This window comes from Euleptes europaea, chromosome 4 (genome assembly GCF_029931775.1).
Source record: "Euleptes europaea isolate rEulEur1 chromosome 4, rEulEur1.hap1, whole genome shotgun sequence".
NCBI lineage: Eukaryota > Metazoa > Chordata > Lepidosauria > Squamata > Sphaerodactylidae > Euleptes > Euleptes europaea.
In genome coordinates this window covers 379266-392372 of record NC_079315.1, presented here as the reverse complement: position 1 = coordinate 392372, position 13107 = coordinate 379266, and the positions used below count along the sequence as shown (strand labels likewise).

The 13107-nt window shown below is 50.6% G+C and overlaps 1 protein-coding gene across 1 annotated transcript in view; it reads right to left on the bottom strand.

Annotated features, from left to right (window-relative positions):
- The window catches only part of SEC24C (SEC24 homolog C, COPII coat complex component), a 39535-nt gene extending 32446 nt beyond the window's left edge, over positions 1–7089 (bottom strand). Inside the window, exons 1-2 of the mRNA XM_056848254.1 lie at positions 7078–7089; positions 194–397 (exon numbers count right to left, since the gene is read on the bottom strand). Coding sequence (XP_056704232.1) covers positions 194–368 — 175 coding nt within the window. The 5' untranslated portion in view covers positions 369–397; positions 7078–7089. The remainder of the gene's footprint in view (positions 1–193; positions 398–7077) is intronic.
- Positions 7090–13107: the final 6018 nt, after the last annotated feature.

Sequence of the window (13107 nt, the reverse complement as noted above, 5' to 3'; positions counted from 1 at the left end):
AAGACCAATACTATCAAATGGATGCAGAATTTTGGGGAAATTATCCCAATTGATCAGTGGGAATTGCTTTGCATTACAAAAGCTATCTTGAGGATGCCCCAGAGGGCTGGAAGGCAAAGAGCAACACTGAGAAAAAAAGGATTAACCTCACAAATAGGCTAGCTCCCCCCTTTAAACCCCACTGAGACACTACCTTGAGGAGGGCCCATCTGCTGGTATCCCGTCATTGGACCGTTGTAAGCACCATACTGAGGGGGAGCCATGCCTGGGATCTGCTGCCCTCCATAGCCGGGCTGTGGATATCCGGGATACCCAGGCTGAGGCTGCCCGTAAGGCGGCCCCGTGTGAGCTTGCTGGTTTACGCTCATGGTGTTCACATCCCCAACTTAGTCTTCACCTGCGGGAGTGGAAGGAGAGAGAAACACATTGAGTACAACAATCCTAACATTCTTCTTCATGTAAGTGCTCTGTCGTTTTCACACTCCCTGGGAACTGCGCACGCCACACCATGGACTCATCCATTTCAACTAAATTTGACTGTCTTCTGTAGAGGCGCCACAGTTTCACCGCCACTCAGCATGGCTTCACTTGCAGGACATGTTAGTTCCCTATCCCTAATGGAGATTACAATATCTCATAGAATCATAGAGTTGGAAGGGACCACCAGGGCCAACCCCCTGCACAATGCAGGAAATTCACAACTACCTCCCCCCCACACACACACCCAGTGACCCCTACTCCATGCCCAGAAGGTGGCCAAGATGCCCTCCCTCCCATCATCTGCCTAAGGTCATAGAATCAGTATTGGTGACAGATGGCCATGTAGTCTCTGCTTAAAAACCTCCAGGGAAGGAGAGCTCACCACCTCCCTAGGAAGCCTGTTCCACTGAGGAACTACTCTAACTCATCCAATTCAGATCACATGGAGAGGTCCTCCTGGCTGTCCCACCAATCAAAGAAGCTCATGTGGTGGGCATATGAGGGAGGGCCTTTTTGATGGCAGCCCCACAACTATGGAACAACCTTCCCAAGGAGGTGCATGCCTGGCCCCCTGTCAATCTTCAGGAGGCAGTTGAAGTCAGTTTTATTGAGGATTGCATTTGACTGATTTAGCTTTTATTTATTGGCAGTCCTAACTGGAGTTTTTAAATTGTAACTTTGTATGGGCTTATATTATTGTTGTTTTTATAATGATTTATCTATTTATAAATGATTTATAAATAGTATGCCACTTTAAGTTCCATAGGAAAGAAAGGCGGCTAATAAATCCACTATTTGAGAGGACTTATAAGAATTTAAACTCTGGTTTTCTTTTGATTTGCATGGCCCTTCAGGCAAATTCATAACATGATTTTAAATTTGGAGTATTTGTGGTTGTATTCCCCCTCCCATCCTTCACAAATCAATAAAGCACAGATGTATTCTATCACGCAATTCCCAGGGAGAATTATCTGAAAACGTTAATTGCCATTTTAAAACTGCCAAACCTGCCTAATTCTGTATTGGCAACAGTGTCCATTCGCTGTCACTAATTTTATAAAACAATCTTTAGAAACAAAGTTTTTTCAAGGGAAAATAGATTACTGGAAATTTTCCCATCACCACCCCCATCTCCACATGTAGCAGACGGGTAGGACCTGTCCATTAAAAAAAACTAGAGAGATCAGAATGCAGGTAAAACATCTGTGCTTTATTGATTTGTAAAGGCTGAAACTCAAGAAGAGCTAACAATTTGTCAGCATGCTGGGCAGCGCATGGTCTTATGCGTTTATTTTATTGTCCTGCCCGTTTGCTACATGGGAAATGTTTCAGTAGTTTATTTTCCCTTGAAAAAACTTTGTTTCTAAAGATTGTTTTATAAAATTAGTGACAACAAACGGACACTGTTGCCAATACAGAATTAGGCAGGTTTGGCAGTTTTAAAATGGCAATTAACGTTTTCAGATCACTCTCCCAGGGAATCGCGTGATAGAATTCCACCATCAGGCTGAAATCTTTGTGCGCACAAAATCGCACTACCAATTCCACTGTAAAATGAGCTGCCTTAAAAAATGGACACAGTGGTAGCAAACCTTTTCCAGAAGCTGCAATGCCCACACGCCAACGAAGAGGCGGAGCTTCAACCACTGACAGATGCCCCAGCCCAATCCCCAGTGGTGAAAATGGGGATCACTCCAAAATCTTAGGAGGAACAGAGGTTCATTTACTAGCCTTTCCAAGTCCTCCTCTGTTGGTTTCTAATTTAGCCTTTCTGCTATCATGTACCAAATAAAAGGAGGAATTCTTTTACTAACAGGAACTATTGGAGGAGGGAGAGGCGTTGTTATAGTACGTTTCAGTCTAGTTGCAAGTATGGAAATATTAAAAATCTATGAAAACAGTTCCTTAGAGGTAAGAGACTTTACTATTTGCAGATGCTAAAAGCAGTTAAAGCTTGACTACAAGAGTGATCCATTTTACAAACTAATTTCACAATATGCTAAAGTCATGCACCTATTCAGTTGTATTAAACGTTCAGGAAGTTGGCAGCATTAAGAATCCCCAGTATTAATGGGGTATTCATCACTGGTCTTCCTCTCCACAACATCGGGAGCAGAAAGGTTAATTCACACCAAGATGATGAAGGCCTTCTTTTAAAAGTGTCAGATTTTGTCCTCGCAAGGGTACTTTTTGCAGGACAATGATTCAGCTCAAACCCCCCCCCCTTCTGACTATATATTACTCTTCCTACACACTTGACACTGAGAGACACTGTCCTTCAGTGTTACTCCTCTGAAGATGCCTGCCACAGCTGCTGGCGAAAAGTCAGGAAAGAAAATACCAAGACCACGGTCACACAGCGCAGATAACCTACAAGAATCAATGAACTCTGACCGTGAAAGCCTTCGACAATATTACTAACAGAGGCGGTTTGCCAGTGCCTTCCTCTATTATATATGTTACACCAATTCAATACTACTTATACAGTTACAAAGACTAACAGTGACAGATAATACGTTACTTATAACACATTCTCACAAGCTTGTCACTAGTGGACTGGCAGACAGTGAGAATGTGTTATATGTAACATGTTATCTGTCACTGTTAGTCTTTGTAACTGTTAGTCTCTGCAATTGTATAACTAGTATTGAATTGGTGTAACATATATAATAATATAGTGTTCACAATATATCAGCTGTTATTGTTAAGGCATTCATTATAATATAAATATTTGGTTAGAATCAGATTGTTGTTAAGTTTATTTGGAGCCGTTGTGCTGTTTATTTTGGTTCTATTCACAACGGCATTCAATATTAAGACCTACAGCCCAGACTTACGGGTACAACAGAAGACTGCGTTAGTGTTGGCAAACTTCCATTAACAGACAGAACAGCATAAAAATACACGGGCCCAAATGGTTCCAGTCAGACATCCCACTACGGCCAATGGCTTGGAGTGGTGTCTGAACTGACAAAGAGCCGTTCTGGCCATCACTCCACATCCAGAGGGGGCTGAACCAGAGAGCGCCAAGGCAACAGAAAACAAAAAAAAGCAGACAAGCAGTTGCTGGACCACAGTCAGCGGTAATGTTGTGACTGAATTAATTCGTTACAATGCACACAAGTATAAAACTGTCCTCTCCTGAAAAAAAGGAGCTAAGCCAGTTTCAGTTCTTAAAACTCAGTTATTATTTTTGCATCCTGGCAAGCAAATGAAGCGAACGTGAGGAATGGGCCCTTCCCACCAGAAGGACAGCTGGTGGCATCCTGTCGTTTGCTACACTCCTGCCATGGCCGGCATCTGCTGCGTGGGCTCTTTCTGCAGCCTGCTTCCTCTTCACTTTCCTTTCTCCACCTTTATCATGGTTCAAGCAGGATGGGTTCTATGTCATGCATGCGCTTTGGAGGGACTGCGGCTCAGCAGCAGAGCATCTGCTTGGCATACAGAAGGTCCCAGGTTTAATCTCTGGCATCTTCAGTCAAAAGAATCAGATAGTAGGTGATACGAAAGATCTCACCCTGAGACCCTGGAGAGTCGCTGCCACTCAGAGCAGACAATACTGAGCTTGATGGACCAATGCTCTGATTCAACATAAGACTGCTTATATCAAGAAGTGTTCACCCCTTAAGGACCTTTGGGTGATACCCCAAGACCTAAGTTTCTGAGTTAATACCTGTGTTTGTGGATTGTGACGTCACAGTTTGGCAAGCATGTGTGTGAGATAACAGATACACCCTCATCCTTTTCCAATTTATACTTCATTGTACTCAATGGTCCGAACCTCACATTCTCCTTCTCCAACATTATCTAACTTGCTAAAGCTTCAAAAGGATGCAACCGCAGCGTCCCCGGCTGTTGCACTAGTTTTATTGCACTACATTCAGCCACTCTACACTGGGAGCACAAGCTCTCTGGCCTTTACAAACCACCAAAGAAGTGACCCATAGCCATAAAAACACTGCTCCATTCTACATACTGGTACTTCTCATACTGAAGGTAAAAGTACCAGTTTATCTAATAAAACTTGGAAGGCCATACAAGTAGCCAGACCTTTACTATTCACACAAACCTGGGGAGGGGGCTCTCAAGTTAGATACCCAAATTAAGGTTAGCAGTTAGCGTTCTTAATGGTAACACACTACAGTCCTCATAGCATCTAATGAACTCATTATTCTTTAAAATGCCACAATTTTTTGGGCAGCCACAGACTAACACAGCTGTCCCCCCCCCCCCCGGGAAATTACAAAGTCAAACTAAGCATGTGCTCATTAAAAGAAATAACAGCGGACCACAGCAGGCTTCAGAAATCTTTGAGAAAGGGGACTTTGGGTTTAACGACAAACAAACCGGGGGGAGACCTTTCCACTGGGTTCCAAACCAGCTGCGGATGTGTCAGGGCACAAGAAACTGGGGGAGAGAAGAAAGCCAACAAAATCGCGAAAACCAGGTGGCAGGAATGTAGGTCACCATCATGAACCCAATTCAAGGAGCTGAAGCAAGATAAGATAATAACAGGGAATGAATACCTCTATGATCTGTCCAGCTAGGTGAGTCAAGAAAGCTCTGGTTCAAATCTCATTTTAGCTACAAACCAGAGAGCTGATACTAAGCAACCTGTCCTCTTTCAGCCTCAGTGTCACGCATGTAATAGGCTAATACCAATACTGATTTACCTTGTAAGGCTGCCATACAGACCCTCTAAGAAAAGGGACCCTTTGAACACTCAGACACCGGTCTATAAACCCTAAAGGGTTGTCATTACTAACTCTGACAGCCCACTCAAGTATGGGGGGGATGGGCGTTAAAACACAGCGACGGGATGTCTACCTACCCAGTTTTCAGGACTGTTTAACCTCCCTTTCACTTGTCATGTGCAGTTTATACATTTGGCAAATCGAACAGAAGGAAAGTTTCCTTTGGCTGCACCACTTTAGGCTGCCAAGGAGGGGGAAAGTTACCTGAAGAAGAGTTGGTTTTTAGATGCCGACTTTCTCTACCACTTCAGGGAGATTCAAACTAGCTTACAATCACCTTCCCTTCCCCTCCCCACAACAGACACCCTGTGAGTGGGGCTGAGACAGCTGTGACTAGCCCAAGGCCACTCAGCTGGCTTCATGGGTAGGAGCGGAGAAACAAATCCAGTTCACCAGATTAGCCTCCGCTGCTCATGTGGAGGAGCGGGGAATCGAACCCGGTTCTCCAGATCTGAGTCCACTGCTCCAAACCACCGCTGTTAACCATGACACCACGCTGGCTTGCCTTGTAAAACACTTTCAGCAAGAAGTATTCCCTCCACACAGGAAACCTAAGGTGTCCATGAGAAGGACTCAGCTTAAGTTTCTCCCCTGAATGCCACCTTTCCACTATATTCTGACAGCTTTATTGGTAATTGTCCAAAATCATATGCATAAAGGGGAGGAGGGCCCTGCGAGGGCTCCCTGCAGCAGGAGGTCCCAGGTTCAATCCCCAGCCACTCCACTTGCCATATGAAAGACCCTGGAGAGCTGCCGCCAGCCAGACCAGGCAACACCAACAGGCCGGCAGTCTGACTCACTGGGAGGGAGCCTCACGCAGTGGAAGGGGAGGGGCTGTGTGGCTCCGTGGCAGAGCCTCTGCCTCGGCATGCAGAAAGGTCCCAGGTTCAATCCCTGGCAGCATCTCCAGCTAAAAGAACCAGGCAAGTGGGTGATGAGAAAGACCCTTTTCTGCCCGAGACCCTGGAGAGCCGCTGCTGGTCTGAGTAGAGGATACTGACTCGGATGGACCAAGGGTCTGTTTGGGGAGGGGCCGTGGCTCAGTGGCAGAGCATCTCCTTGCCATGCGGAAGGACCCCGGTTCAATCCCCAGCGGCATCTCCAGCTAAAAGGGACCAGGCAAGTAGGTGATGCGGAAGACCCCTTTTCTGCCTGAGACCCTGGGGAGCCGTGGCTGGTTTGCGTAGACAAGACTGACGTTCGATGGCCCCAGGAGGGCCTGGCTCAGTACGAGGCCGCTTCCGGTGTTCATCCTCCACGAACGTGTCCGCTCCCCTCTTCAAGCCTCCCAAGGGGCAGAACATCACCACATCCTGGGGCAGGGAGTTCCGCAGTTGAACTATATGTCCCATTAACTGGGGATGCCTGAGACCCTGGAGAGAGCCGCTGCCCGTCAGAGCAGACAGTGCTGACTTGGACGGGGTGGGGGTGGGGGTGGGGGTGGGGGTGGGGTCTGGTTCAGTATCAGGCAGCTCTGTGTGTGTTCAAGGCCGCCGCCGCCCCCGCCCCCCAAGACCTGGTTTGGGGGCCCTGCTTGGATGCCCATCCCTATTCCAAAGGGGGGGGCCTCCCTTTCAGAAAACCGCCTTTACCCGTGTGAACACGGAACACGTTTATGCGGGCCAGGGAAGGGCGGCGGGGGGGGGACGGGGACTCTTCTCACGCGTCCGGGCGGGGGGGCGGGGGGGGGGCGGGGGGGGCGGGGAACCGCCGCGGCCCAGCTGTGGGGGGGGGGGCGGGGGCGACGACGGGCCTGGCTCGAGGCCCGGGGAGTCGAGGCGAGGGCCGGCCGCGGCCTCCGGGCTCCAGCCTCGCCTCCAGGCCCCGCCGGCCTCCCGCTCACCTCAGCCGGCCTCCGCCTGCCCGCCTGCCCCGGGCCGGAGGGTCCCCGCCGCGGCCTCCGAGCGCGCCTCTCCCGTCACGGGCCCCGGCCCTCCGCCGCCGCCGGCTTCCGGTTCCTGGGCCTGTCGCTCAACGGGCCTCGGCCGGAAGCGCCCGCCCCTCCCCGCGCGCCTCGCTGCTCCTGCGGCTGCCACGTCCCCACCGCACGGCCGACGCGCCGCGGCGCCCGGATGTCGCGCATGCGCGGCGGGCGGCTGGGCGGGGGAACGGCTGCCCGGCGACCTCGACGCGCTCCCCGTTTCCTCCCAGGCCGGAAGTGGGGGAGGGGCAGCTTCCGGCCTGGTGTCCGACGGGCGCAGGGGACGCTTTTGGAGGGTCGTGGAAGGGGACCCCCCAGGGCCATCTAGTCCAACCCCCTCTGCATAATGCAGGAAATTCACAACTCCCTCCCCCCCACCACACCCCCCCACTCCACGCCCAGAAGAAGGCCAAACCCCCCCCCCATCCTCCAGGACCCCTGGCCAACCTGGCCTGGAGGGAGGTCGTTTCCTGACCCCCCCCAGTCAAGCCCTCCCCTCCTCCTTCCTCCCCCCGCGCGATGGCACAGCCCCCTCCCTCGTTCGTCGTGGGCGATTTCCTAGCCTTGAATCTTCCATATCCCTGTGTGTGTGTGTGTGTATGTACACACACATATATGAGTGCTGGTGGAGGATCGCCTCAGGGCCCCGGAAGGAAGAGACCCCCGCCTTGAGGCTCCTCCAGCCTCCCCCTGGCACTGGGTGGGAATGCTGGCAGCTGCAGCAAGGGGGGGGCACAATCCTGGCCACCCCCTCGCGGAGGAGGAAGAGGGCCCTGGCTCAGCCACTGCCTGGGGGGTGGGGAGGGTTGCCAGGTCCCTCATCGCCACTGGCGGGAGGTTTTTGGGGCGGAGCCTGAGGAGAGTGGGGCTTGGGGAGGGACTTCAATGCCATAGAGTCCAGTTGCCAAAGCAGACATTTTCTCCAGGGGAACTGATCTCGTATCGGCTGGAGATCAGTTGTAATAGCGCAGGAGATCTCCAGCTAGTGCCTGGAGGCTGGCAACCTTAAGGGAGGGTGCCAGATGGGGGAGGGTGCCAGACAAGGCGGGCCTCTGGCCTGGCCCTGCGGGGCACTCCTTGGGTTTGGATGTTCCCGGGGTGGGCACGGCCTCCCACGGGAAGAGGTGGCCAGAGCAGCTTCAGGAAAAGGCATGGCGCAACGGGGGGAGGGGGGGGAAAGGTTGTCCGAAGCCCAGAGCTCAGCGAGGAAGACCCCTCAGTCCGTATCCTGTTTCTCACAGTAGCCCGCAGGATGCACCCAGGAACCCCACAGAGCTGGCCTGAAAACAGGCTCATTGTATCTTATATTCAGATACCTTGTCTCTCAAGGTGGGTTCCCCATTTAGCTCCCACGACTAGTGGTTTTTTGTTAGATCTATCCGCCATGGAGATAGATCACGGTGGGTAGCCATGTTAGTCTGCCTGTAGCAGTAGAAAAGAGCAAGAGTCCAGGAGCACCTTAAAGACTGACAAAATTTCTGGCAGGGGATGAGCTTTCGTGAGTCACAGGTATCTGTGACTCAGGAAAGCTCCTATCCTGCCAGAACTTTTGTTAGTTTTTAAGTTGCTACAATTCTCCATGTAATACCTCCATTCTATTTTCCTCCTTGGCTTCCTGCCTTTTGCAAATATTGTTCTTTTTCTTTTATGCCTTCCCCATTTGTCGCATTACCATTCTAGCTGATAGGATGAACGTTTTCACACAGTTGTCATTCTGTACCAAGAGCTGTTCATTATTCGTAGGGAAATGCAAATTATGTGTTCACCCATAACTGAATAGACAACATAATGCAAATTTCTGTGCTCACAATAAATTACACAGGCAATATAAAATAGTTTATTTTACATAACATTCCTTGGTTTGTATGCAGATTTTTAGAACAAATTGGAAAGGCTGTGGATCTCCCCCCCCCCCTCAGAATGTGTAATTTTTCCCCATTGAGCAGAATGGAAGATGCGAGCAGTGTAGGATAGGTAACCAGGCACAGTTCTTTATCACATTGGTATGCTGGCTTTTCTTCAGCATGCTCTCAAATTTCCTCCCATTTTACCATCAAAAACAAGATGTGATGTTTAAAGCCAGGTGTGCATTGAATCAGCCCTCACTGTACCAGTTAGCCACAGAGGCTGCCCTCTTAAGCCAAGGAACATTTCTAGACTTTGCATATTTTCAAAACATCTTCCCTTTTATGGTCGTGGGTGCATAACCTTTAATAAAACCCAAGATTGCCAGAAGCCCCAATATTTATTTAATTCATTTGTACCCTGCCTTGCTCGTCAATGAGGACCCAAAGCGGATTACATCATTCTCCTCCATTTAAACTCACAACCACCCTGTGAGGTAGGTTAGGCTGAGAGAGTGTGACTGGCCCAAGGTCCCCCAGCGAGCTTCCACGGCACAAGTGGGAATTCGATCCTGGGTCTCCCAGATACTGGTCCAACCACTACCCCCCACTGCCTCTCAATGTTGCTTTCTCAGAAACAACCATCTGTCCTTAGAGTTGCCAGTTCCAGGTTGGGAAATACCAGGAGATTTTTGGGGTGGAGCCTGAGGAGGGTGGGGTTTGGAGAGGGGAGAGACTTCAATCCCATAAAGTCCAATTGCCAAAGCAGCCATTTTCTCCAGGTGAACTGATCTCTATCGACTGGAGATCTCCAGCTAGTACCTGGAATCTTAGAGTTGGAAGGGACCACCAGGGTCATCTAGTCCAACCCCCTGCACAAGGCAGGAAATTCACAACTACCTCCCCCCCCCCACAAACACAGTGAGCCCTACTCCATGCCCAGAAGATGGCCAAGGTGCCCTCCCTCTCATGATCTGCCCAAGGTCATAGAATCAGCATTGCTGACAGATGGCCATCTAGCCTCTGCTTCAAAACCTCCAGGGAAGGAGAGCTCACCACCTCCCGAGGAAGCCTGTTCCACTGAGGAACCGCTCTAACTGCTAGAAAATTCTTCCTAATGTCTGGAGGGAAACTTTTGATTTAATTTCAACCCATTGGTTGTTGTCTGACCTTCTGGGGCAACAGAAAACAACTCAGCACCACCCTCTCTATGACAGTCCTTCAAGTACTTGAAGATGGTTATCATGTCCCCTCTCAGTCTTCTTCTCTTCAGGCTAAACATACCCAGCTCCTTCAACCTTTCCTCATAGGACTTGGTCTCCAGACCCCCGACCATCTTCGTTGCCCTCCTCTGGACCTGTTCCAGCTTGTCTACATCTTTCTTAAATTGCGGTGCCCAAAACTGGAGGTTGGTAACACTATCCTGTACAGTGCAGATGTGGGATCTTCTGCTCATGCCAGCATCTGGTCATTCCTTCGTCCACTATGTTCAGTCCCGTTCCTGCTTGTAGCTGTTACAGAGAGGCTTTGGCTGGGTGCCTCATGCACGCCTACGGCATTTCTATATTTGGGGCCAGTGAGGAAGGAGACTTTGCGTTCCTTTTGTGTCAGGCTGGTTGCCTTTTCTTGGCTCAGCCAGCAAAGGACTGGGGCTGCCAGCCCCGCCTGTATGTTTAACACTTTGCACTCTAGAACAGGCACCCTGGCTGGGCAGGAGCGGTGGGGTGTGGGGCTCACGGCCACGGCCGGCTGCTTGCAAGCAATACTGCGCTAATCCCAGTCGAAGGATTCCACCCTTGGTGGAATGTGTTTCATATCTCTGCAGCTGACATTTGGGTGAAGATCTCCTGGCTGGGGCTCAGGAGGGCATGACATATGTTGCTAAAGCAAAGGAGGGGAGGGGGAGAAAGCTGCATGTTTTAGGGTGTGGAGGGAGGAGATATGTGTCCAGATCCCAGGGGCTGTCATTTGAAATCCACTATCTTTATTGTTCTCTTCTGCATTTTATCTGTTCCACCAGCATGGTGTAGTGGTTAAGAGCAGTGGTTTGGAGCGGTGGATTCTGATCTGGAGAACCAGGTTTGATTCCCTGCTCCTCCACATGAGCGGCGGAGGCTAATCTGGTGTACCGGGTTGGTTTCCCAACTCCTCTACATGAAGCCAGCTGGGTGACCTTGGGCCAGTCACAGTTCTCTCCGAACTCTCTCAGCCCCACCTACCTCACAGGGTGTCTGTTGTGGGGAGGGGGAGGGAAGGTGATTGTAAGCCGGTTTGATTCTTCCTTAAGTGGTAGAGAAAGTCGGCATATAAAAACCAACTCTTCTTGTTCTTCTTGTTCCACTTCTTCTTCATTTCCACCCCAGCATTGCTCCAGAGTGTGTGTGTGTGTCTGTCTGTCTGTCTCTCCTCTTCTCTATTTAGGGTTGCCAACCTCCAGGTGGTGGCTGGAGATCTCCAGGGTTTACAACTGATCTACAGGAGACGTACATCCGTTCACCTGGAGAAAATGGCTGCCTTGGAATGTGGACTCCATGGCATTATACCCCGTTGAAGTTCCACCCCTCCTCAAACCCCACCCTCCTCAGGCTCCATCCCCCAAATTTCCAGGTATTTCCCAACCTGGAGCTGGCAACCATATCACCCCTTCATCTTCACAACAACACTGTGCTGCAGGGTTTTGCCAAGGGAATGACTAGCCCCAGGTCATGGAGTGGGCTTTCTAACGGAGGGGAAATTTGAACCCAGATCTTCCCAGCCCTCGTCCGGCACTTTAGCCGCTGTCCCTTGCTGCGCTCTTTCCCTACAGGAAGTTTCTCTGCAGCACTTTAAAAGCGACTAAGAATATTCTGCCTCTTGGTAGCTTCATTCAATAGCTTTCTGTCACATTTTTACTTACAGTATTTAGAGAATGTAAAGGGGGAAAAACAGCTGCTCCCATTTTGCTCAATTTATACATGTCACAAAGTCTGATAATTATGCAGGAATCTCTAGACCTCTTCTTCCATGGAAGAAAAGCCCTGCTGGGTCAGACCCAGGCCCATCAAGTCCAGCAGTCTGTTCCCACAGTGGCCAACCAGGCGCCTCTATGAAGCCCACAAGCAAGATGACTGCAGCAGCATTATCCTGCCTGTCTTCCACAGCACCTAATATAATAGGCATGCTCCTCTGATCCTGGAGGGAAGGGAGGAAGGAAGGAAGGAAGGAAGGAAGGAAGGAAGGAAGGAAGGAAGGAAGATAACAGCCCTGCTGGATCAGACCAAGGTCCATCAAGTCCAGCAGTCTGTTCACACAGTGGCCAACCAGGTGCCTCCAGGAAGCCCACAAGCAAGACGACTGCAGCAGCATTTATCCTGCCTGTGTTGCATTTAATGCAAAGAAGATGCATGAATTCTGTTAGCGACTGGCGTTCCATCCACTACTCCCACTGACACAAATGGCAGCTTCAGTTCCTTTCCCCGGGGCCCGCGCAGGAGAATTTCCCATCGGATTGTGTCTGACACTTTGCACGAAGGAAGGGGAGGCTACTGGGAGGAAGGTGGTGGTGTTGCCACCACCATCTGAAGATTCTTGTGTGCTGCCGGGGTGGGGGTGGGGAGAGACTTCAGGAGGGCAGGAAAGACCAAGGTTTTTTGCAGTGCTTCAATGAAATCCTCCTTGGCAGGCCAAGCAGGAGACAAAGCTCTGGAAAGAGACAGGACAGGGTGGGGGTGAGCTATTTTGAGCCCTGCGCCTGGTGAGATATGCAGGGTCTATTGCGGGTCAGCAGAGGAGTTGGGGGGAGAGAAGAGTAGCGAGGGTGAGATTGACAAGGTGCATGTGCAAAATGCCTCTGGCCTCTGACCAAAAGTGGAATCAGAACTCCTGGTGACAGTCAGCTCAGCAGCAGCTGGTCCAGAAGGGTGGCGGGCGCATGCCTGGCTGGAGGAGAATCTCCTGTGCTGGAGCAAAGAGGGGGAAGGGGAGGTGGGGGCTTTAGTGGGGGCTCCAGGAGGTGGGTGCCGCTCACAGGAATGGAGGCCGGAGCCACCGTCTCGTAAGAACCGGAGGACAGTCCAAAAGAGAAGAAGGCCTTTGCCATCTGAGAGGAGAAGGGGAAGGGGCTGCAGTC